Consider the following 26,514-nt stretch of genomic DNA (forward strand, 5'->3'; position numbering starts at 1 on the left):
TTTTGTGTTTTGTTAATCTGTAACTCACCATTCACTTAAACAACCTTCATAGGCTCATGCCTATAATCCTAGCTACTCAGGAGGCTGAGATCTGAGGATTACAGTTCAAAGCCAGCCCAGGCAGGAAAGTCCTGGAGGCTCATCTCCAATAAATTACTCAGAAAAAGCCAGAAGTGGTTCTGTGGCTCAAGTAGTAGAGTGCTAGCCTTGAGCACAGAGAGGCTCAAGGACAGAGCCTGAGTCCAAGCCCCAGGACTGGTAAAAAAGAAAAAGAAAAAATAAAAAGAACCTCACAAAACCATTGTAAGCCTCTGCTTCTTTATGCCTCAAAGATAACTACCTTGAACTTGGGTTTCATTATTCCCCTACTTTTCAGAAATATATAGCTTTACTGTTCTTGCATGTATCCTGCTGCTTCGTTCTGTAAGGTTTAGAATTCTACAAAAACAGTATTACATATTATCAACTCTTCTGAGATTTACCTTAACCAAAACACAAAGTACAGACAGGGGTGGGGTGGGGTGGGGGGAACCCAACAGCAGTCTACATAAAAACCAAATATCTCTGCCTTTCCCTTTCTTTTTTGCGATTTAGTCTAAATCTCATTTAGTTTCTCTTAAGATATAGGGAAAGCAAGATATTAGGGAAAGCAAGGTTTTTCAAAGTTTTTACAGATAGATCTTCAATTGTAAAGGTAAACACGTGCTGGTGGCTCATGCTTGTCACCCTGGCTAGTCAAGAGGTGGAGATCTGAGGATTGCAGTTCAAAGCTAGCCCAGGCAGGAAAGTCTGAAAGTGGAGCTGTCACTCAAGTGGTACAGCGCGAGTCATGAGCAAAAGAGCTCAGGGATAGCATCCAGGCTTTGAGTTCAAGCCTCAAGACAAAAATAAATAAATGAATAAATAAACAAACTAAATAGTAACACACTGCCCATCAAAAGAAAATGTTTTTTAAAAAAGAAGAAAGAAAATGCTAAGCCAGGCAGGGTGTTGCACATTTATCATTCTAGCACTCAGGAGGCTTAGGCAGGAAGATCAGGAGTCTGAGGCCAATGTAAGCTATACAGTAAGACTGGCTTAAAAAGCTCAAGGTTGTGTTTTGTTTATCCAAGTAGTTTTATTCTTAGGTCAAGTGTCCACATAAGTACCAAAGCTAACAAGACAGACAAGTTTCAACTACAGATTGTAGACTCCTTTTAATGCCTGACATCCTCAAGAGTCTATCTAAGGTATATATTCATGACGTTGGAGCTAGTGATTCTGAATTTTTTGAGACATATGACAGGGGCCACCTTCAAGAGACAAGTTATACAAATAACTAAAGTGAAAAGCTGATCTAAACACTGACTGCTTCTTCAATCAAGGTTCCCAAAGAACCCTGCGGATTTTGCTTCTTCGCTCCTTAGAAGTGCTTTGTATGTAAGTTTACCAGGCTGAATGTTCCATATTCTTCCCTGAGAAAATGTGTCAGAAATCCTCGCAGTGTCGTCTGGTCCCCCCAGGTCCAGCGGGCGTGATTGATGTAGGATGAGATAGGGAGGTACACGTAAGGTAGCAAACCAGCAGAGAAGGACAGAGTCAATGTCAGCAAACAGCTCGGAGACAGTTCCTGCATCAGAGCACATTGTGTGGCAGAACGATGTTTATTTTAGTCATCATCCTAGAACTTCAAGAATACATCCAGGGAAGCACCAAATGTGTTTGCTCAGAGCTGATCTCTCAATTTATATTAAGGCACTACGGAATACTATGTTAAACCTTCTGATTACTGTGGATTACCAGAAAATTGCATTCGCCTGAACTACTTTCCCTGGCAGGTAAAATCTGAGTGAAGCAAATAAAGACTCGTGAGTATCATGTTTATTGCATCTTTTGTATTTAAAACCATGTCATGACATACAGCCTTGCACAGCTGAGATAACCCACTTGGAAGTGATTAGGTGTTTTCTGGCTGATTTTGAGAACACTCTAATTCTGTCCTAAAACTAATTCATTTCATTAGGAGTAGGCTTCAACTCTACACTTTACTACAATTATACATGACCATATAAATCTTCCTACAAGGGCTGTGGACATTTCATAAAAATATCTCGTGCAAATAAAGCTAGCTTTAAAAAAATAATCTCCAGGCTCACTGAATTTCCCCCTTGAACTTACACTACAATGGAATACTAAAGGAAATTTGTTTTATATAACAGTGTTATCTTCATATGCCTTATTTGGGGGAATATATTTCTCCTGGACATTTCTTTTCTTTCTTTGTTTTTATTTTATTAAGTAGTGACACAAAGGAATTTCAGTCGCACAAGTCAGGTGAACAATGCATTATGGCCAGTGTTACCCCTTCCATGATTTTCCCTCATCTTGCCCAATCCCTTCCCTACCTTCAAGTTACTCTCATATGTACATTTATAAAATAAAGGACAATATTGCAAAGGCTTATAAAGATTAAGCCCCAAAAGAATGTGTATTCTAGTATACTACACAGAATCAAATACTAGTTGCTTAAATAACTGGGAAAGGGAATCTCTTACACACATAATTGGAAATTACAATTTTTCCTTTAAAAGAAACCAAATTTACTGTGAAAATGAATATAAGAACCAAGTCTTACATTCCCCAGAAGTAGAGGCAGCAATTAATTTACAATAGCATTTTCAAATAAGCACTCTTAATTGAAAATAAAGTATTTTCATTATAGTACTGATCTCATTTGAGATCAGTAATGAGATGTTTAAAAACTTTGGCATGAAAAGAATATGGAAGTATCAGATTTAACAACAGGCCATTGCTATTCTTTTTTTTTTTTTGGTCCGGTCATGGGGCCTGAACTCTGGGCCTGGGTGCTGTCCCTCAGCTCTTCAGCTCAAGGCTAGCCCTCTACCACTTGAGCCACAGCGCCACTTCTGGCTTTTTTCTTTTTTGCTTATGTGGTGCTGAGGAATCAAACCCAGGGCCTCATGCATGCAAGGCAAGAGCTCTACCACTGAGCCACCTTCCCAGCCCCTCCGTTGCTATTCTTTTATTTTTTTTGGGGGGGGGGTCCAGTTGTGGAGCTTGTACTCTGGGCCTGGGTGCTGTCCCTCAGCTCTTCAGCTCAAGGCTAGTGTTCTACCACTTGAGCCACACAGCCACCTCCGGCTTTTTTCTTTCTTTCTTTTTTTTGCTTATTTGGTACTGAGGAATTGAACCCAGGGCCTCAGGCATGCAAGGCAAGTGCTCTACCACTGAGCTACCTTCCCAGCCCCCCACCCCCTCCCCCGTTGCTATTCTTAAAAGTGGTTTGTGATTTTAAGGAAAGTAAATGTTTTTTTCCCAGTACAAAGGTAAATTTGGAACGGCAAGATGTGGTTGATCCTTTTGGGTGAGAAATGATGACCACTTGAGGGGTCTCCTAGTCTGGGTAGGGCTTTCTTAGTGCAAACTGCCAACTGGATCCCCTAGGGAGCTGTTTTAAAACAGATGTCTGAGTGTCACCTCAGATTAAAACTAAACCAGACTGTTTTAGTGGTGATATCAAATTTAACTATAAATACATATCCTTGCCTATGTATGTACATAGAAACAGATTATATCTACATTACTATATATGTGTATACTTAGGTGAACATACACATACACACTTTTTTTTTAAGCTTCTCTAATGGGTTTGAAACAACTGACTCAGGACTCCTCCTGGCCCTTCATTGGTAAACCTTATTCTCTAGCCGCTGCTATTTAAATAATAGGAATGAAAGAGATACATTGAAGAGTCATGGTTTCCAAAATTCTACCATTTGTCAGAAGCCCACAGGGAAATTAGTCCAGGCTCTTAAATTGTCAGTTGTGAGTTATATCATACAAAGTGTGTGGGGCTTCCTTCAATAACTAACACAGAATACTTCTTTTTATGTCCTTCCTAGAGAATATGCCTCTCTGATGTGTACTCAGATCAAGCTGTGCTGCCCACTGATTCAACAGAAAAATCCTTGCTGAGGATTTCCTCTTCTCGCTCTTCCTCCTTCTTTTCTGCCCCCTCCCCTCTTTTCACTGGTCTCAAACTCAACAATCCTCCCATACGTTGAGATTACAGACATGCTCTGCCATATTCCAGTTATATGTCTTCGTTTCTTTCTTTTTTTGGTCCGGTCATGGGGCCTGAACTCTGGGCCTGGGCGCTGTCCCTCAGCTCTTCAGCTCAAGGCTAGTGCTCTACCATTTCAGCCACAGAGCCACTTCCGGCTTTTTTCTTTTTGCTTATGTGGTGCTGAGGAATCGAACCCAGGGCCTCAGGCATGCAAGGCAAGCACTCTACCACTGAGCCACCTTCCCAGCCCCTGTCTTCATTTCTTATCAAGGGCATATGATATAAAAGATCATATGAAGAATTTTCAGTACACTCTATAAAATCTCTACTAAAGCCCGGTGCCAGAGGCTCACGCCTGTGACCCTAGCTACTCAGGAGGCTGAGATCTGAGGACCAAGGTTCAAAGCCAGCCTGGGCAGGAACATTTTCAAGACTCTTTTCTCCAATTAACCACCAGAAAACCATAAGTGGTGCTGTGGCTCAAGTGGTAGAGCACTAGTCTTGAGCTGAAGAGCTGAGGGACAGTGCCCAGGCCCAGATTTCAAGCCCCATGACCGACAAAAAAAAAAAAAAACTCTACTAAGAACAGCCTGGTGGTAGGCTACTTAATGTTCGCTAGGATTTATATGATTGACATTAATTCATTTCCAAGAAATAGTTACTCTTCCCTGTCAATTAATGTTTCTCTTTTATTTATTTTTGAATCACAGAATAAGAATTGTTTAAATCTCCACATTACCATTTTTTGCTTTGTTGTCACCATAAGAAAAATAAGATATGTTAAGAGAACAAAAAATACAAGTATCCAAAGCTTTGGTATCACTATTTCCTTATTTCTATATTATGTTTTATGTGTTTTCTACTATAATTCTGATTATAGCTAGGTACAATTAGCAAACAGTAAAATGACAAATAAATATAGCTAAGTTTGTTCACAAATAAACAATAAAAAAGTAAAATGATCCCCTACTATTTTTTTTATTGATAAGTTTTTTTTATTGTGAAAATACCATACAGAGGGGTTATAATTACATGAGCAAGGAAATGAGTACATTGCTATCAAGCATTGTTGCCTTCTCCTTTGTTCCCCTTACCATTCTTTCCCTCCCATCTCTTCCTCCCCTCCCCCACTATCTTTGTAAATTGACTACCCTCTAGGAAGAAGCTCAGAATAAAAGGAATTTATGCTTACAAGAGTTCATGTCTAACTCAACTTTCTGACTTTTGCCTACCAAAATCTCCCAAATGCCTTACAAAGTCAATTTGCCTATTTTGCTTTTTAATTGTCATTTTAATTAACATTTTTTACTTATAGAGACAATAGGAAAACAATATTTTTTAATTCTAGGAAAACAGATTCCAAGTAACAGAACAGTTATTTACCAGACTTTCATGAGTTCACACTGGCAACAATATTGTCTGTTGAGAGTGAATCTCTAACATGTGGATCAAGTACATGGTGCCAAGCAAACAACACAGTGAATGAAGTATTACTGGTATACCACTCTGGGTCTCAGGACATATCATATTGTTGCTTTTTTTATCTATTTCATTGAGATTCGGCCCAGAATCACAAAGAAAATTATGAAATAGACCAGATGTCACAATAATCAATATTGCATAATTTTGTAAATCCTCCTTTTGTTGTCAATATTGTTAGAACCACGGACTATTTACACTTTACATGAAACTCATGACACATGAAAACCCCGAGTGTTCTGATGACACAAATGTTAAGTTGAAACTAAATGAAATATTATAAACTTTAAGTTTTTACAAAAATCAAATACCTACCTTTTCCTTTAGAAGTTGAGAGAGGATCCAAGGTATTATACACAAAACATACAGCAGTATTGTGTGTTGGTTACATAAACTAAGGCCACAACAGAAAGCACCAATTTTTGCTATCTGAAAATAAATCACAGAAAAAACTGAATTAAAACTTCACCTAAAATTCTAAATAAGCATAAAGATAAAACAGCCACACACTTGTATGATAGATGGTGTTAAAATAAATAAACCTGTAAGATACAAGTAATTGTACTTTAATAATCATTAGTATTTATCACCATTTGTGTGTGTGTGTGTGTGTGTGTGTGTGTGTGTATATGTGAGCGTGCACGCACACAAGCATGAGCAAGCTGGTACTAGGAATTAAACTGAAAAACCTTAGTGCTGTCCCTTAACTTTTTTCACTCAAGTTACCACCTAAGCCACAGCTCTACTTCTAGCTTGGTAGTTAACTGGAGATGAATCTTATAGACTTTCTTATCTGGGCTGGCTTTGAATCCATGATCCTCAGATCTCAGCCTCCTGAGTAGCTAGGATTACAGACCTGAGACACTGGCACTGGCACAGATCACCATTGCTTTTTGTTAACGTTTTCCACTCATCAAAGAATTGCAACATGAACTTAAATGACTATCTTCAAACTCTTAGAAAGTCCTTTATCAACCAGTTAACTCCTGATAGCGACAGTCTTGTGTAATCTTATCAAGTAAAATCTGTAACTAAAGTTGAAAAATTCTCTTTATCATATTAAATAAATTAAATATAACATCTTTTATTTAGAAATTGTTTTATTTTCTCCATGGGGTTTTTGCTTTTGTTGAACTGATATTTGTTTATACTTGGTAAAGTTTCTCTTAATGACAAAAGTCTAATCAGGCTCCTCTGAATTCTCTCAAGTGGTCCAGATTTTGGAGCTTCCTGTTCATCTGTGCAATATCCAATCTTATCAAGAATCGTATGTCCATTTGGTCAAGAAAACTGACCTGGTTCTTTATCCCCTACCTCTCTCTGGTGATGTCTGATCCTTCTGGCCTCCCTTTGGAATCAACTTTGTTAATTCTGTTTAGCTCAAATACCCCTTTACCCCTGACGGTTTTCTCTCAGTAACTTTCCATCTACTGGTATCCAGCCTGTTCCTACTCTTCTTTGTGTTTGAAGTTGAGTCTGGTTTCTCACACCCCCCTCCCCGCCCCCAACGAAACCCTTTGGCAGTGCCCCTATTATTAGAAGCCAAATAATGTCAGCTTACACTTTAAGTAGTAGACTGATTTTTTCTTGAACATAATCCAGCAGAAAGGTTATTTTAAACAAAACAAAAACTCCAATAGCATCATAGATAGATTTAAGGGAACCACAAACAAATCAAGAGTCTTTGATAACACAAGGTTGCCAATGCTAAATTGGTGTGACATTTTCCAGTGTGAAGACTCTCAGGTCTTATAAGATGGTTTTTTCCACTTTAAGTAATTTTTATTTTTATCTTCCAGATCTGGGGCTTGAACTCAGAGCCTGGGCACTGTCCCTGAGCTTCTTCTTCTCAAAGATAGCCCTCTACCACTTGAGCCACAACTCCACTTCTGGCTTTTTCTGTTTATGTGGTACTAAGGAATCGAACCCAGTGTTTCATGCAAGCTAGCCAAGCACTCTACTACTAAGCCACATTTCCAGCCCTTCAAATGATTTTGATAACACTGTTTGCCTTAGGTTCATTGCAATTTCTTCTGAACGACTTTGTCTTTACATTTGATGCTCTTCTTTTAAAGGCATTTATACTATTTTATAGCTAGAGAGTCAGTCAAGGTAACATAATGATATGCAAGTTAAGGCAGTTCTACCTGGGTAACACACACAAACAAGTGATGGTGAATGAACCAACCAGCCTACCTTTCCTTTAGGGCTCCCAGAGCATTTCATAATGCCCTCATTCTCCAAAACACTTCTATACCTAGGGAAAAGTCTCATGTTTCATGAGGGTTATCAGGCTTCCATTCACAATAAAAAGACTGGGGACATTCTGCCTGTCAACTCGCCTGGATTGCCTTGACAGTGATCAGAATAAACAGTGTCTACAGCAAGTTCAAAAGAAACACAGTGTCTGTCTAAAAATTAAAACAAAAAGTGATTTCACTTTGATCAAAATAGGTTACCTTTGATCTCTCCTTTGCGGTTGCTGCCTCCTCAAAGTGTACAGTAAGAGCCATAAGCAGCCCCACAAACAGATTGTTTAAGCTGAAAACCTCTGCTGCAATGGACCACTGCCATGTTAGACGAGAAAATGAAAACACCCCCGCAGCAAGGATTCCTCCAGCATACGAGCCAGAAAGCCTGCAAATACAGATAACATGAAATCTTCTTTTGCAACAAAAAGGACCGACTTTATTTTCCTTCTCACACACCATCCCAGCAGAAATTATGACAGTCACCCAGCACTTTCCCAGCACATTATATGGTTAGATTACTTCATGTAATAATTTCTTTCCACAGATTTTAATTGTAAAGCCCACATGGTAAGCTATCAACAAATGAACAAACCAATGGGCAGAATGAAGTTTAGTTCTCAGGTGTAAACTTTAGGATTTAAGCCAGTTCAGAAAATCTGAAGAGATAGTAGCTAGAGATAATAATCCTGGATCGTTTTCTTGCTAGAGTCAAGAAGTAGGAGAGATCGTCTGGTGAAGACCAAAGTATGTTTATATACAACAATTAGTAAAATGCATGTAGCTCATACCTATAATCCTAGCTAAGATCAGGAGTCTAAGATCAGGAGGAACGAGGATTGAAGCTAGACTGATTTGGAAAGTCCATGAAACATCTCCAATAAACCAGCAAAAAGCTGGACTGGGGATATGGTTCAAGTGGCAGAGTACCAGCTGTGAACAAGCAATCTGAGCCACAACTAGTATCAATGAGTTCAGGCCTGAGTACTGGCATGTGTGTGTCCACATGCACACACATGCTCACACACATTAATAGTAAAATGCCTCTTTAGGAACATTCATTCTCATGTCTCACAGATACTTGGATTCACGTACTGCCTACCTTTACTTCCCAGCATAAAGTAAAGGATGTGTTGATCACAAATTTGAAGTTAAAGCTACTCTGGAGGCTGAGATCTGAGAATCATGGTACAAAGCCAGCCGAGGAAAGTCCATGAGACTCTTATCTCCAATAATCTACTCAAAAAAAGCTGGAAGTGGCACTTTGGCTCAAGTGGTAGAGGGCTAGCCTTGAGCAAAAAAGCTCAGGGACAACACCTAGGCCCTGAGTTCAAACCCCAGGATGGACACACACGCACAAAAAGAGAGTCACATTTTAAACAGGAGATAGGGATATGAATTTCAACAACATTAAAACTACCAAATGCTCTTAAATTTCTCATTCCAAAATGCCAAGAGCCATGCATTTCAGATCCATCAGAAATCTGGATCTCAATTCAGATTCTCAAGTATGATTTTAGGATAGCTGGGATTAGGTTTCCAATAAACTGGATGCTAATCATTAATGAAGTTACCAACTTAGTATCTCCAGCAATTAGTCGAGTGCCTCAAAATTCCCTAATTTGACATTCCTAGTATAAGACCGCAGCCTGCTCCTGCTGTGCCTTGGGACACAATGGTCTTCCTACTCCTTTCTAGTCATTCAAATCTTGCTATTTTCTTACATTTCATTTCCCAGGTTCCTAACACATTTCTAAGCATGTATAGTATTTACCTGTCTATCAACTACTTTGACATTGTTTTAGAAATGTGAACTGCAACTGAACGTCATTTATACAGGAAGCACACAAAGTAAATTAGTCACTGAGAGAATGAATGAATCTTCAAGCTTTTCTAACATTTTAAAAGACATTTCTTAGTTTTACCTATCAATAACAAAGTTGGCATAAAATACAAGATTCTTTCTTTGCTTAAAATGTAAATTAATATGCTTAGAAAAGTAGCCGATTCCAGGGTAGGTTAACTCAAGTACAGAATGAATCTGAAACATCTTGTCAAAACAAAATATTTGCTTAATAAAAAAAATCAACAAATGCCTCTTTTTCAAATAAAGAAATTAAGGCACAGAGGCATTTGGTAATATTTCCAAGGTCATATGTCAATTAGAATGCATGACAACCTTGAATTCTATTCAAGAGGAATGTCTGAAAGCGACTTTTTTTTTAAAGGCATATTTGTCAAAGCTTAACATTCTCAAATAGTTAAAGAGAACTAAGAAGAAAGTCCTGATGTTAATGAAGCCTCAAGGAGAGAAGCCAAGACTCACGCATCTACAGTGAGTTTTAAAACATGTTATTATGCTCAGGAAGACAGCCCAAAGTATTTGAACTGTTGACATTAATTACTGGAATTATGCTAACTGCTTTTTCCGCTATTTCATAAGGTTTTAAAAATTAGAGTAAGGTGAAATTATTGACTCCAGTGATACATTTCTTCAGTCACCTTAGACTTACTTAAGAGTTTGGCATATTAGCATTCCATTAAAGATTAATCCCACATCGGCAAAATCTGAATCCCCATGTCAGGATGGCTTTGCAGTAAATAATCTATGTGCTCTTTCACTTGACTTTCCTGTCAGAGAAATAATCTGAGGCTGTTGAGTAAAGTTACAGAAGAGAAGGTAACATGATAAAACAAGAATGGAAATCAAAACTATTCTCAAACTTTTTAGCATCAAAGAACTTGCTATAGAAATGCAGGAGCACTGTATGAGGACCTTCATTCACACTCTTGTAGGTGTTGAGTGGCATCTCCTTAGGTTTGGATTTGCATTTCCCTAAAGGCAAATGATGCTCTTTTTCTGGGTTTACTGGCCATTTGTATGGTCTCCTTGAAGAAATGTCTACTCAGATCCTTTGCCCAATTTTTAAATTGGATCATTTGTCTTTTTTAAATTGAAATGTGGAGTGCTTCCCAGCTTCTTTTTAACGTTTCTTTTCTGTTAAACACAGTCAATTGCTTGCAACCAAAAACTCCTAAATGAAACATGCATTGTAATTTTGATTACATTTTCAAGGAAACTATGTGAGGAAATTCTCAAAGTAAATGCGTGCACTTCTTTAGTGCTGTGGGAAATAGAAGACACTGACTATGCCTGAAGAGCAGAAAAGTTCTGTGCACCTATGCATAGAAAATGAAACATTTTGGAGATCCCATCATTTACTATGTTTCATAAAATGATGTACACAAACTCTACTTGTAAAATGTCTTCAAAATCAATACCATTTCCATAGTCAAACTGGATTTTAATATACTGCCTTAAAAGGCTTGCTTTGTGTTAAGATTCAAAATTAGCCTTTACTATGTAAATTTGAACATGTACTAAATTAGTGGATTAAGAAAATGTCAGTATTTGAAAACATCTGTTGTGGCAAAAATCCACACTCTGGAGATACACATAAGGCTGTGATAAATGCTCAGTTGAAGTTAGGGACTGCAAAGATTGTGTGGTCAGGATTGGGGGTAAATGGCTGTGAAAAGTTCTACAGAATCTCCATCATGCCTAGGGAGACCGGATACAGCCAGCCTTTGAGAGGAGGGACAAGAGGACAACACAGTTTAAGTAATGAACCATGGGTCCTAAATCGCATAGGAAGGAAGTAAAGCCAGTAAGAAACTGATAGAAGAGATAAAAAGGATGAGACAGTAGTTTTCAAAAAAAGCATGGAACACCAATAAGGAAACTGAAAACTAAAGTCAAACTAGGGAGTAAAAAAAAAAAAAATGGGTTCAGGAAGTTACTATCAAATTGTCAGATGGTGGAAGAGCAAAACTGTGTGTGGCTAAACAAAACTGGTTAAGCAGCTCGTGAGAAAAAAGAATCTAATAAAAGTGATTCTCAAATCTGCAAGATTTTTAAAATTAAGTACTTGTCCTGAAAGTCAACTGGTGGTTGAATGATAAATCTGCAGGCTGAATGCAATGTAGACATATTCATATGTGGTGCAGTGAGTGCCAGGAATCACATGTATACTAACCAGGAGATGGACGCCTTCCCTGCATGTCAGCTGAGTGTGATTCGTGCTTGCAACTCAGTAATGGTAAGGATAACAATTTTCTGAAGGCTTTGTAAGTCTTCAGTTCCTTCACTGATTGTGTAAAAGGCAGTCTTGGGTTGCTCAAGTCATATTTCCTGAACATTTTTTGAGCACATTTAATTTTACTTTAATAAATTTTATTTAATAATAAGAGATAAATGACTCAAACATAAGCTGATACATCAAGATAATTTCAGGAAGGCCAAGTGTTGGGTCTTGGCCAGGATCTGTATCCACTTCACATTGTCCCTATTTGCAGACTCTAGACTCCGTCTCACTGTAGCACACCATCACAATTGTTCTCAGAGGTCCCCGGTAGCAATGGACCCCTCTACTGTGTGGGTCATTGCTGATGATCACTCTCCCAGACATACTCTACTGGGTTGATGTCTGGGATCCTACAATCCTCTGATTTTCCTTATGTGGCTCTTGTTCTTCCTTCCATGTTTCCCTTTTCCTTCCTCAAAGCCTTCAATGCCATTATGATAAACAAGTCCTAATATATCCCAAGATGTAATTGTCTTTATTTTTAGGTAACTGCTCTTCTTACTCTTCATAGTCTGGTTGGCTTGAGCTACAATTCTGATATCAACCAGCAAGTACAAGCTGGGAAAAACTATCCGTCTCAGCACTGCTTGTTCCTTTAGTTTCTAACACACATTGCTAACCAACTGCTATATACCTTAATACTTCTCCAACTTTGGATGTCCATAGGACCTTAACACACAAACATGTTTGACTCACAGAATCCTGCCAGCCTATTAACAAAGGGCCAAAAACTGTCCTTATAGTGATAAGAATTCCAGTAACCTTAGGGAAAACCTACAGTAGTCAGGAGACAGGGAATGTTTAGGCTTCAAAAACTGGATGCCAAAGGGCCACAATAAAATATTATAAAGAAATATTTCTTTAATTGGCAAAAGGTGAAAGATATTTTTGTATTGGGATAAACTCTGTTTCTTTTAGGAACCATGTCCATTATTGTTTTGTTCCCATAAAAAATGGTGTCTTGGATTCAGTTTAGATTTGTACATTGAACTTCTTTAATGTTCCTATGGATATGTCTTTTATCATTCTGTGTTTTAAGTAAACTTTAGTCTTTGGGAAGTGTATTGACAGAGTTTATTCATAATTTAGTTTATAGTTTAATTTTGATTAAAACGTAAATATTGCCAAGGAAATAATTAAGTATAAAGTTTACTTGTTCTGTATTTCTCATACTGATGTATACAGAAAGCACATACATTACCCCAAGTTTTGTAAAAATTCAAGCAAAATACCTATCTGCTGTCGTACTGCACCAAATACCAATGGATGTCCTTCTGACTAAGGTTTTATGTTATTGCTGTTGTTTTTGTTGTTGTTTTGTTTTGTTTTTGATCAGTCATGGCCTGGGTGCTGTTGGAGCTCTTCAGCTCAAGACTAGCACTCTAACACTTGAGCCACAGCACAACTTCTGGCTTTTTCTGCTTAGGTGGTGCTGAGGAATCAAACCCAGGGCCTCATGCAAGCAAGGCAAGCATCCTACCACTGAGCCACCTTCCCAGCTCTAAGGTATTGAATATAAGCAATAAGAAACTGTTAAGTTTATGGAAGGCTTACACATCATAAAGATGGAATTCTGAAGGGAAATCTAGTTTTCAACTTATGACAATTTAAATAACAGAATCAACTGAATTATAGAGCATACTCACATATCAATACCAATAATGAAATTTAAAGTTTTGTACTTAGAGGGGTATAATTAACTCATACTAATAGAGCAAAGCAATGATACAGATGAGTCAAACATGAAATCCAAGTCATTGACTTTTATTTTACATAAACACTTAATATTTTACAAATAGAACACACAGTATATTTATAATAAATCTTCCCAATTGTTTTTTATTATTAGTTTATCATTAGTTTATTGTCCAAGAGAGTACAATATTTATGTACAAAGAAAGATATACCATATGCTAAATGGTAAAGGTAGTTAAACATTTTAAGTCTAGCTAAAGCAAATGATAGAAATTCAATACTGAGAAAAGGAAGTTAGGATCCTACCTAGTGTAAGCAAAGAACACTTTGACTACAACAGAACTACAGGATGGTGGCAGAACACTTGCTTAGCGTATTCAAGACACTGAACTCAATAGCTAGTACTGCAAACAGAAACAAAAGCAAAAATTTAACTGCCTTCTTTTTGTCCATAAACTCATAAGGCCTAGAGAAGATTCCTGAGAGTTCTACTACTGACTTGTATTTTCTCACTTTCAGAATACTATTCACTTGTTGACACAATGGATAAATCAGGAGGTTACAATTTACACCACTGACGCAGGTTTGCTATCAACGATAAGGTATATTTTTCTTTCCACAACGCAGTATTTGATTTTCATGTGTAGTCACATGTTTGTCTAACCCTCAATCAAAAGGCAAATACTAGAAACCTGAAATTCTGTCCAAACACACATTTGATGTGCCTCATCAAATTCATGAATATGTTTGCCTTCAGTGTTCCTTGCATCCAGAGAACTCAACACAGTTGGTGTACCACTCCTCAACAATAAAACGCCAACTCAAAGTAAGTGGAAATGGGATAGGCACGTCACAACAATGCAGCATATGAACATTGATATTCAATAAATTTCTATTAGTGTCAATTCATACAGTACTAATTCATGCTGTGGAGCACTGGGATAAGTGTGGTAAAGCAGGGGGCAATCAACCTCAAATCTACCATTCTTGTCCTTCCATGGCCTTATCGCTCTGGCTCTTGTTTCATGAAAATGACCGTTCCCTTCTGGCCTAGTCACACGATCAGTGCCATAGCTCTAACTCTCCAGTGTGCAAGGAGGATGGTTAAAATGGGGCCACAAATGAGGAAAAAGGAAGCACTGCTAAACCTCTTTCCTTTTGGTGGCAGTTCACTCAACTCTTGCAGATGAGCGTTGTGCATCCACACACATGTCCCATGCTTTGTAGGAATATTATATTCGTCGCCAGTTAGGGAACAGTGGGATCTAAGTAGTTTCATTTTCAAGTTTAGCCCTAACGAACCGAAGTCAATAACTGAGAACATGTTATATTAAATGTATATCATGGTAGCCACTGGGCCTCAAAAATGAAAACACTTCCATTTTTAATAAATTTTCCTACATTTTATAAAAAGGTACTGTTGCTCCAGATAAAATCTTACCAAGATTAATTTTATTTCTTGAGACCCAATCAAAAGGAAAACTATTTCTACACTGAATTTTCAGCTACATAGATCTTAACTACCAGTACTCTGAAAGGAAAAGTATCAAGTATTATTCCTGACTTAAAAAAGAAAAACTAAAATACAAGATGATTATGAGTAGCTTCCATAAATAAAAACGTAATCATATAATTTCCGCTAGAATTAGGATTCATGCATTAACTACAATAGTACAGCCAGTCATGATTTAAAACAATTCATGTTATAACATCCCACGAACTTACACTGGAATTCTCTAAAAGAAAACACTGCTCTCGTCTTGAGAGGAATCCTTATTACATGAGCTTCTACCATATGCCAAATACTCTGTGCAGTGGGAGACCCCCACCCTCTTGAGTACAGCGCAGTTTAAATCAATGCCAAGTTATAGATTATAGTCAATTTTGTTTGAAATGTGTAAAAATACGTAAGACCTTACTATTACCTTATTACTCAATCTTGATGGTATAGTTGCTTGTGGTAGCAAAACTGATTTGTTCTCAAAGGCACTGGCCAAGACCTCTATCTCATCACACTACGTTCTTTTTAACTGAAAACTCAGTAAAGGCAAAATTTTTACAACTTGAGCTACTAAAAGCATATGGGGAAAAAACAAATCATGCTTAAAATAACTAAGATCAATAGGACGAGGGTATTCAACAACTTTCATCGGCAACACAAATCAAGGTAATAAATAAGTGATTTACTGTTAGTCTTACCACACCAAGTTAGCAAATATTTTGCTTCCTTAAGACTGCTTTCTACTTTTATGGCTTTGAAATTCAGGTCATCTGTTATGAGTTATAACTTATCATTTTGTTTGTACTTTTAAGAAATATATGCATTTATTAGTATAGCCACAATAACTGAGGACTAGTTCCAGTGGCAAAATCTCGGCAGGAAACAGATTTAGCAATTTAAATGTTTTATAAGTTTTTGTAATTGAGGAAACTTTTCATAATCTGACATTTGTTAAAAACCACTTATTAGAAATTATGCAGCACAGTAGCTGTGGAAATATGAGCTAGCTTCACAATTATAAAGTCAGTCTATGTAGCCCTTTCCTATTGTAGATGGTGGCATAAACCCCACGGCGGCCTATCAGCTAACTGGCAGGCAGGGGGCTGCTCTATTCAAAGTGAGAGATACAAGCTGCAGGGCAAAAACCTGGCAGCTCCCATCTGACCCCACAATCCCCTACTGGTGACAGCTCCAAGCTCCATGGCAAATTAGGCCTTCTCATATTACAATTGGAGAAGACAGATTCCATTAGCAGTATCTGAAATTGAGTGGAGAGCTGCACTGTTATCAGACTTGACTCATAAGCACTGCTATTAATCAGAGCTATGATAGCATTTATATATTTCAAGCTATCTGCTGCCGCTGTGATATTCTGCTACAAAGGGTTGATGGGACTTAGGAAAGTGAACAATAGAGCTTTCTGGGAAAAGCAGAGTAAATCAAGAAAGTCTATGACTTCCGCACATTCTGAAGGGATTGCGGTTTACATAAATTTTCTCCCAATTGGAGATTGAGCTCTTCCTCATCTTACACATGGGATTTAGTTGTCACTCAATGGTAACAGCTGTGAAAAGGTGAAGCGGCCCACCGCTCAGAATATTGCCTTCGCTTTTAAAGCAATTAACCCATGAACAGGAGGATACCTGGTGATATCAAAGGGATTAGGCCAGGCAGTGCATTATTAACATTTCCTTGAACTAATTCTAACTCTGACTAGCTGTCAGAAAAAAACTCTACAGTCTTAAAAGAGTTTCTGCCCTGCTTTTCTCCCTTCAAAATTAAGTGCTGTATATGAGCCTAATATGTCCCCCTACTTATAAGAAAATGCAAATGAACCAGGCTCTTAATATGCTTAACCAAGCTGAGTCAATGCAATTTTAATACAAGTACGAAAGAAATATATGATCAATTAACCAGGGATCAAGACAGATATTCTCTTGAATGGAAATTAATGCTCCAGTACTTTCTATTCTTTTCCACTCACACACACACACACACACACACACACACACACACACACACACCAACTTGGAGACTATTTGTTACTTATGCATCGTTACTTCAAAATTAGGAAGCACTTTACATTATTCTCTCTGGCAATAATCTAAAAATACTCCTTGAGCTGGAAAATCCAAATGTCTCTTAAGCAGGAGATTCTGCATTCTCTAAGGTATGGCATTTTAATATTCTATTCTTTACTGAATAGAAGCGTAACAGAAGCTGTAGAAATAGCAGATACAATGTTCAGGAATCAAGTATTGCTTTCCAAAACTATAATCAAATTAATTTCTAGTAGCAATACCTTAAGAAATACCTAACATAGAAATGACAAAAATTCCATGCATATGATATAGGTACAAAGTAACTTGCCCGAAGATACTTAAGTATTACTGAAATTGACTATAAGTTCTTGGTAGTAAGCAGGCATAGTTTTAATATAGCCTTGACTATTATTAATATTCATGTATTCTAGGTAACTCCTTGACATGAACAGGTCTGATTTCCTTCTGTACAATGCTAATGGTGTTAAGTTGTTGTTTTTTTTTTTTAATTTAAGCTCTGGAAATGGTGCCTTTTGAAGAAAATACCTGAAAAGCCACTCACTTAATGGTTACTTTGTCTTACTCTCTTTAAAATAAACACTGAATTTTGATCATAAAACTACAAGTTTTATTTTCAACTCACAGGATGTCTCAACAAACACTGTTGGTAAATTTTTCTACAGTTCCATGTTACTAATAGTTTGAAATAAAAATAGATAATAGTTTGCTGATTCTCAAGCCTGTTGAGGATTTAGTGCCTGTTCTCTCACTGCCAGCATAAAGTGATACAACTTACGTCTTCATTTGAGGTCATAAGCAAGCTGGACCTTCCCTGAGGTACAGTATTCTTATACAATGTCACCATCACATTTCTGGCTACTTGGCACATATAAAATGAACTTGTTTGCTGACAGTGGCTCTAATACCCTTCCTGAATTCACTGCATGTAACCTAGTCTGATACTTCCTAAAAAATAATGTTGAAATTCAAATATTAAGCAAAGTTAAATGATGCTCATGTTTGTGATTCTCAGTATCTGTAAGTTTTAAATTTTTTATATTAATGGGATTTGTGAATTATAAATAGGACTTACCATACTGTCAAATTTAAAACTGGCCTTGAAAGAGAAAAATCCCAGCTCCCATAAAACAGTAACTTTATTACAGTTCTTCAAATACACAGATCTACAGATTAATTAAGTGGAGGATTATTTCATATAAATGAAATGTATTAAACTCCTCTAACCCAAGACATAAATAAATACAGAAACTGCCACAATCTTACTATTCTTAATTCAATAAGCTATAGTGACACATCTAGCTTTTTCAATGTGCTGTTTTACTCATATGCTTTCTACATTAGGGCAAAGCAAATATAAATGAGTTCTTGCCAACCATTAGCAAAGATTGACAAAAAATGCAGTGTTAATGACATCTTATGGCTTTTAAAAGCAAGAGAAAGATGCAAGAAAAAGCAAAAATTACATAGTAATTGGGAGAAATGAATAAATTGTTCTTTCAATCTAAGTCATGTTTACTGAAAAAAAATGGAGCTTTTACATCAACACATTTAAACAGAAATTTGCTTTTGAAATACAATCTTTGTTTAAAAGGTACAGAAGGTCTTTATGTCCACCCCAAGAGCTAAATATAGTGAATGCTATGTGCACAATTACCTGGAAAAAAAAAAAACTAAACCTGTTAAAAGAATTAATTTGCTGCACACCAGTCAGCACTAATCCCACATGTACAGTAATGTTCTCTTAAGTGATGGGAGAAAGAAAGAATCAAACTGCTTCTTGGATACAAACTCTTTAACATCCAACAATGGAATGATGATTTGGTCTGTAAAGGAATAAAGTAGTGAAATGTCTCCTAAATAAATTCAGAGAAAGGAGTCAACCTGGATTGGAATATATTTACTGGATGCTAGGACTGGAAAAAAGCCATCACTGTAATGGCTGTACACAAACTGTGTCCTGCTGTTGGGTTTATATTCACAGAAGAAAGGGTTTAGAGGTTAAGTTTAGGTCATACAACAAATGAAATTGTAACAAGCCAGCTGACATTGTATAATGTCTTCTTCCACTCAATCAATAGGCTACTGTTAGTCCGATTACCATAGAGATGGCTTCTCCTTTCTGAAGGGTGTCTATTGTTTGACAAAACAGATTTGCCACTTGAACTGGGTTGTTCCCAAAGGACGTGTACCTTGTCAGTTATTTGTATTCAAAATGATGAAACATTTTCATATTAAAATGTATGTAAGCGATAATATTGTTAGTTCCTGTTTTGGAAATAAAGCAACTTTCCCAAGTACTGCATTACTAAAACCACTCAAACAGACAGTATTAAGAGTTTTGATTTAGAAACATGAGAGCAAGTATAAAAATTTATCATCAATGCTGTATATCAAAAGAAAAGGGTCACAGGCTTATCTAAAATTCACATAATCAAGCACAATAATTAACCAAAGCTACTTTTCAATGTGGATAACACACAAAAAAATATTGTCCAAAGTTATCTGGATTCTGAAAACATTTTAACGTAATATTTTTACAGTGGTTCTCATGTAGAATGGCATAACAAAATCTTGACAAACAAGTTTTAAAAATGAGTCACTTTATTTAACTAAGAACATTTGTATCTGCATAACATTTAAATATATATGTGCTATAGAAAAATATTTTTAAAGTGAAGATGGAATACAAAATAAATGAATTAGTTTTATTAAATGTCTGCCTAAAAGAAATGTACTCATTATCTGACTTATGTATTTGTAACCCTGCTGTACAGCACCTTTACAATAAATAAATAAATGTCTGCCGTAAAATGTCTTGTGAATATATTCAATAAAAAATAGGTTAAAAGTTCAACCCAGATGCTTAAAAATATGAGGAGCAAGTTTTTTCAATGAAATAATACTAGCAGCTTCATAATTATAAAAGATTCAGGAAAAATAATTCTGATCAAAATCATTGTAGCCATTTAGAAAAGGAATGTATTCATAACCCTAATCAACCCATGCAGCAACGTTACTTTAACTATTTCATACTTAAAGATTCAGCTGTCACTGAAAATGTGTAAGATTAAATATAAGCAAATTAAATAACACACATACATTTAACAAATGATCAACAATTACAATCAACAAATAGATCTAAAAGTAAATTTCAGAGTTACACTTTTGTTAACTTTTGCTTGTTTTTAAATAACACAAACAGAATTTAGAAAAAATTTAGCTCAAGGGCAATATTATGACTATTATAAAATATTAGTCCCCCAAACTAACATGTGAAATTCTGTCTACTCAAGTTTTACTTAATTACATTAAAATTTTTTTTATTAAAACACTTGCAAAAATTTTTGCAAGAAGTGTTTTTAGTGTTTTGTCCTCTCCATCATCAAATGTAATTTGTATTTTCCATTATGATCCTCTTAAACATTATATTAGATTTGACTACATTTTGAGATGGAGATAAACCTCATAGACAAATGAGTTTATTAATGTATTCAACCAATGACCACCGAAAAGCTGGAAGCTTCTGCACTAAGGAAGGCTGGAGTCTTCCTTAAAGCTACAAGATTTCAAAGTGGAACCTCACTAAAACCACCTCCCAAGTGTGGTTTTTCTTGGCTCACAACCTCATTTTTAAAAAGGAGCCAAGGTGGTCATATTTAGAATACAATATAATTAGACATTAGGCCCAGCCTCATAGGCAGCTGTCCATCAGCAATGCTGTGAGTAATTAAAAGATTTTTACCATTTACTAAAAGATGAGCTTTTATATTGTTGAATTAAACTGGCCCATCTGCATCTCCATGAAATGACAAACCTCATTAGTTCTGCCTAACCAGAGAACTGTGATAATGAACCGGTGACACCTTCACTCCATTGTACAAAGCAGAACCAACTGGGGAACCATCTGAGTGGTTGAATGCATATGAAATTACTGCAAATTAAGGGAGTGACATCACAAAAGTTAGAGAAACCATTCAGGCAACACACAGAGGTCTTTCTTCTTCTTTTTTTTATTTTAAAAATGTATGCAGTTGGCCAAAAATTACTCAAAATTAGTTTTAATTCATCAACTACTTTACCTGAAAACGGTGAAAAACAGTAACGATGCAGCTACTGCTCCAAATAAGCCACAGAGAAGGTTGACTCGGTAGGCAATAGAACCAAAAGGAAACAGTATCATCGCCAGTTTAGCCACCAAGGTGAACAACGGATAGCCAGGAGGATGGGCAACCTATGGAAAAATGGGCAAAAGCTAAGTTTTCACTGGAAAAGAAGAGTCACGCTGGCGTCAGTGGAAAAGAGGCCCTTTTCTAAAGCAAGAAGTAAGATAAAGCACCATTGACTAAATGTTTGAATAGTGGTTTCCTATTGTAATCCTTTTGTGCCAATACAAATAAATATTTTCTTCCGTGGATTTGACAGTGTCTACCTCATGGTGCATCACTTAGAGAAAGACATATTCCATTGTCAGTTTTTAAACAGTTTGTTCTCTGGGTTCACAGTACATTAGGGTCATTTAAAAAGCTATTGAAAAAAAATCAAGTTCTGAAATATTGCCTTGGTTAGAAAGTTGAAAGACCACACCGATATCGGATTACTTACCACGCTGACAGTTGGAAGGTCTTGACTAAAAGGATCATACACCATAATAAAGTTTATTAAATAATAAACTTATTAAAACTGTTAACCCGATTTATTCTCTCCGGCTTATACAAAATTTGGGGTGATAATAAGCCCAGCTACTGTATATATAGTAAAGGCTTTGCTTTATAATTTCATTTAATTGGATTTAAAACTTAAAGTAAATTGTCACATACTGTACTTATAAGTTACTAAAAACTAGGGTTTGGAAATAAATTAATCTACTTTATTCCATGCTTAATTAAACTTTCTTAATTCCTAAAACTGCTAATGAGAGCATTGATTAAACAATAAAACTAATACTTACTCCAAGCTCATGTGCGGCTGTGATCAGTTCCCCTGCGAAAAAATAATGTAAAACCAATAATTACTATTAGAGAATGACACTCCTCCAAAGTTTTCAAAATCCAAATGCTTGCATTGGGGTTTTGCATTAATTTGACTGGATAAAACTGTAAATCTGTAGAGATTTAACAGCATGAAATAAGTCTAAGAATACTTCCTCCCTTAGGTCTTTTTGAACAAACCTATCTTTCATAGGTCTCAATAATTGGTCAGTGGAAATACACCTTGACTACTCATTTTTTTAAGCTAATTTCTTCTCTTCTGAAGGTTGTAGCCACTTGGAAATATGAAAATGCTTTAATAAAGTATTCATGTAATATTCTCTCAAGAATTTAGCACAGTCTATACTAGCACACTCGTATAATATACAAGGTTGCGGAGGTCTGAGGTCCAGCCCCCACATAAAATGTGCCATACTGCCCTAATAACTCGTATCTGGGTAACTTAGGGCCTACATTAATTAGGTTACATTTCAACATTTTTAAATAATCTTCTTCCAGGTTGTTTAGTCATTTCTCTTACATTTAACAACCATTTGATCATTCTAGTCTGTATGTATAAAGTTCCTCATTGCTGGTAGTTATTTAAAAATCTACGATGTAATAACTCAATTCCCGTTTATTAATATTTTAAGTTTTCTGAGCACAGAGATGATTTGAGTCATCTCCATATAGTATGGAACAGAACAATGAAAGACATCAGTCAATACTGATTTGTGAAACTTATAACTACCTAGTGGGAAAATTACTAACATACATTTCCTATCCTTCAATAAGTACTAACATTCTGGTTTTCATTTCTACTGTCTCAGTTCTAACTAGGACTTTACCTCCCTTGGCCTGCATCTAGCAAGTATGAACAAATGTCCTTTAGTTGGTTACTGGTGTCTGCCACTCTCTTGCCCATACCATAAAGAAAATGGGCTGGACTCTATCCAGAAATTTCTCAGTGGCTGCTCTATTACTGAATTATATTCAGATTTTTTTCAGCGAACCAGTTAAGCAGTCTATAGCTTCCAAGTGTCTTTGGCAGGTTTAGATCCATGACTGAGGCTCACTCACCCCATGAGATCTGACTATCCAGTGTTTCTGGAGTGACCCCTTTCACTTCTCTTATCACTCATTTTCTCAGGCTGCCACGTTTCCCACCTTCTTGATGACACCTCTCCTCACACACACCTCCTTTCCCAGCCTATTTCCCCACAATCAATCACTTCTTCCTCCTTCCTAGAACCTGCCCAAGTCTCTGTTTCACTCTTACTGAGATTGCTGCATAACAGTCCGGCTAGTTGTTTTCAATCCTCTCCACCAAGTTCAAGAAACATTTTCTTATCTGTGTCAGGATCCAGCCAAGACATCACTGCTTGTCCTTCCTCTGGCATAGAGCTGACAAGAGGACACATCAAATCTGTAGCCTCCTTACTCTGAAACTTACTTTCCTTTCCAGAAGCCCTGGGGGGTCACCCAGGCACCTCATATTGCTTATATTAAGGGTTATTTTTCCAGTCTTCTGAAGATATTCACAAGCACCTTAGATATCAAGGTTCTTTTTGTGTCCAGAACAGTTTTAAGAGATTAAGTAGTAAAAACAAACCAACCAACCCAGGTCCTCCTGAGTTCTTACTTTTTCTCAACTTTCTACAAAGGGACTTCCTCAAACTTAAATCCTAAGGCTATTTTGCTTTTGATGGAAGGACTCCTCTCTGGAACCCCAAAGTTCCTAAATGTAAGATCTTGGCACTGAGACTCAGTTTCCCAGGCAATTTCATAATGTATCAAGTTTGATACAAATTGGCATTGAGCTCAAGAGTTTGTCTGAAGATTCCTAAAATTTATATAACCAGCTCCCCTCTGTATGTTTACTAAATCATATTACTACATTGACATAGATCTGCTCTGTTAAAAAATACTACCTTGCCAGGCACTGGTGGCTTACACCTGTAATCCAAGCTACTCAGAAGGCTGAGATCTGAGGATCACAGTTCAAAGCCAGCCCAGGCAGGAAAGTCCATGATTTTATCTCCAATAAACCACTAGAAAACTGGAAGTGGCATTGTGGTTCAAGTGGTAGAGTGTTAGCCTTGAACTGAAGAGCATAGGGACAACATCCAAGCCCAGAGTTCAAGCCCCATGATCGACAAAATACCAACACTACCTTTGAACTACAGATAGGGAACTTAGTGAAGGCTATAGTCCCACCTTCCCCACAAAAGACCCAGCACTGATGCCCAGGTAAGAACTGTATATGTCAAGTAGCGCGACAGCAATGCCACACTCATGATGTGAAGGATTTGTGGTGCAGAGCTTGACTTCTTAAGAAGAAGACTACATGCTTTATTTTGGTTTTGAGCTGTGTTCTGTTTATTGATAGAAAGTACAATTCAGAAACATTCAAGGACAGTACACTCAACATATAAACAAAGTGATCAAAATACCAAACAAATTTTCCATATGGGCATATAGTTGGAAAGGTTTATTAATCACTCTCTAAAATGAACATACACACATTAAAAATAACTACTTTTTAGCATCAGATTAAACATAGACTTTAAATATCACTGCGCATGTGATGGTGAATTTAACAAGGAATTTCAAAAAAATTGACGAGAACTAGATATTAAGAAAGTATGCTCTAAACTGGGTGCTGGTGGCTCACATCTATAATCCTAGCTACTCAGGAGTCTGAGATCTGAGAATCACCGTTAGAAGCCAGCCAGAGCAGGAAAGACTTCGAGACTCTTTATCTCCAATTAATCACAGAAAGAGGCAGAAGTGGAGCTGTCACTCATTTGGTAGAGAGCTAGCCTGAGCAAAAGAAGCTTAGGGACAGCAACCAGATCCAGGGTTCAAGGTCCAGGACTGGGGCACAGGAAGGAAAGAAGGAAGGAAGGGAGGGAGGGAGAGAGGGAGGGAGGGAGGGAAGGAGGGAGGGAGGGAGGCAGGGAGGGAAGGGAGGGAAGAAGGGCTCTAAGTTAGATGTGGTGGTTCATGCTTATAATGTTAACTATTGTGAAGGCAAAGATTAAGAGGTTCATGGTTTGATGCCATTCCAGACAAAAAATTAGCAAGATTCCATTTTAAACAAAGTATATGTGGCATGGTGTTCTGAGAATCTTAGCTGAAGCAAAAGGACTTCCATAGCAGGAGGTGTGTGAGGCTAGCCCCAGTGGAAATGTGAGGCCCTACCTGAAAGATTCCTAAGTAGAAAGGACTGAGAGTGTGGCTCAGTGATAAGAGCACCTGCTTAACAAGCGCAAGGCCTTGAGTCCAGACTCCAATATTGCTGAACAAAAAAGGCATGTTCTAGAGTCAACTTATCTGGGTTCTTTTCCTGGCAGCCCTTACTTACTAGCTTTGGCTGTGCACGTAATTTAAGTCTTGGCAATCTCTCATCTACAAGGAAGATAATAATGATACCTACCTGGTAAATTAGCTGGGAGAGCTAAAAACCCATAAAAAGCACTTGGAATAGTGCCTGACAAATAGTAAGTGCACAATAAATGTTAGTTTATTATTAGTCACTCCTCCCTTGTCTTTCAGGCTCAAATAACCCTAAGTAGCTATAAATATTTTTAACAGGTGCCAGAGTAATGCACTCTAATGTCCAAGTACTTGAAATCATACAGCTGCTCCCATCATTGGTACTAATCTTGGAAGGCCTGTAATGCCATCTCCTGCTATACTAATTACCCTTTCTGGTTTTTATAGGAGCTGAAAGGAAGAGGAAAGGTGATGACTTGAAGACAGGAGAATCAAAGACTCTCAGTGTGGCAGGCAGTTCCCAATAATCCCAACCCCTCTGATCCTTACCTGTGTAATCCTTGCCTCCCTTCATTGTGAGCTGGACTTACTCCCACAAATAGGGCCGTGGCGGATCACTTCCAGGATTAAGTTACAAAGTGACAGAAGTGTCACAGCGGAAGCCCTACCTCTCTCTTGACAGAAGTCAGCTCCCTTATGGTAAGGCCCACAACTAGCCTGAGTTTAGATCAAAGGCTCCCCAAACTGAGGCTGTTGGAACTTCAGCCCACGGCCATCTTGCCCCCAAGTAGTAGTAACTGAACCCACATTTCTGGTCTACACACACTGTGCTTCAGTCACTACACATAGGTTAGCCTTGTCTGCGTCCAAAGATGGTTCATCTTCTAGGACGTAGATTCAGGCCTGAAGCAATCACACCATTCTACACAACGTAAGCGGCTACTTAATCCGGGAGAGAAACAAACCCAGGAACTTGCCTGTGGTGTCAAATAGGGAAATGATCCGTGGGATTTGAACGTCCCTCCAGTCACGCCTGACACTGCCTCTGGCGGCCGCTTTTTAAAGCGTTC

At 37.4% G+C, this 26,514-nt stretch overlaps 1 protein-coding gene across 1 annotated transcript in view; it reads right to left on the reverse strand.

The window, feature by feature from the left end:
* Positions 1-26,514, reverse strand: part of Tmem260 (transmembrane protein 260) — a 50,729-nt gene that overhangs the window by 23,338 nt on the left and 877 nt on the right. Inside the window, exons 2-7 of the mRNA XM_013012211.1 lie at positions 22,147-22,178; positions 21,278-21,429; positions 8,005-8,182; positions 5,861-5,974; positions 1,430-1,609; positions 393-421 (exon numbers count right to left, since the gene is read on the reverse strand). Coding sequence (XP_012867665.1) covers positions 393-421; positions 1,430-1,609; positions 5,861-5,974; positions 8,005-8,182; positions 21,278-21,429; positions 22,147-22,178 — 685 coding nt within the window. The remainder of the gene's footprint in view (positions 1-392; positions 422-1,429; positions 1,610-5,860; positions 5,975-8,004; positions 8,183-21,277; positions 21,430-22,146; positions 22,179-26,514) is intronic.

This window comes from Dipodomys ordii, unplaced genomic scaffold (assembly GCF_000151885.1).
Source record: "Dipodomys ordii isolate 6190 unplaced genomic scaffold, Dord_2.0 Scaffold16, whole genome shotgun sequence".
NCBI classification, from domain to species: Eukaryota; Metazoa; Chordata; class Mammalia; order Rodentia; family Heteromyidae; genus Dipodomys; species Dipodomys ordii.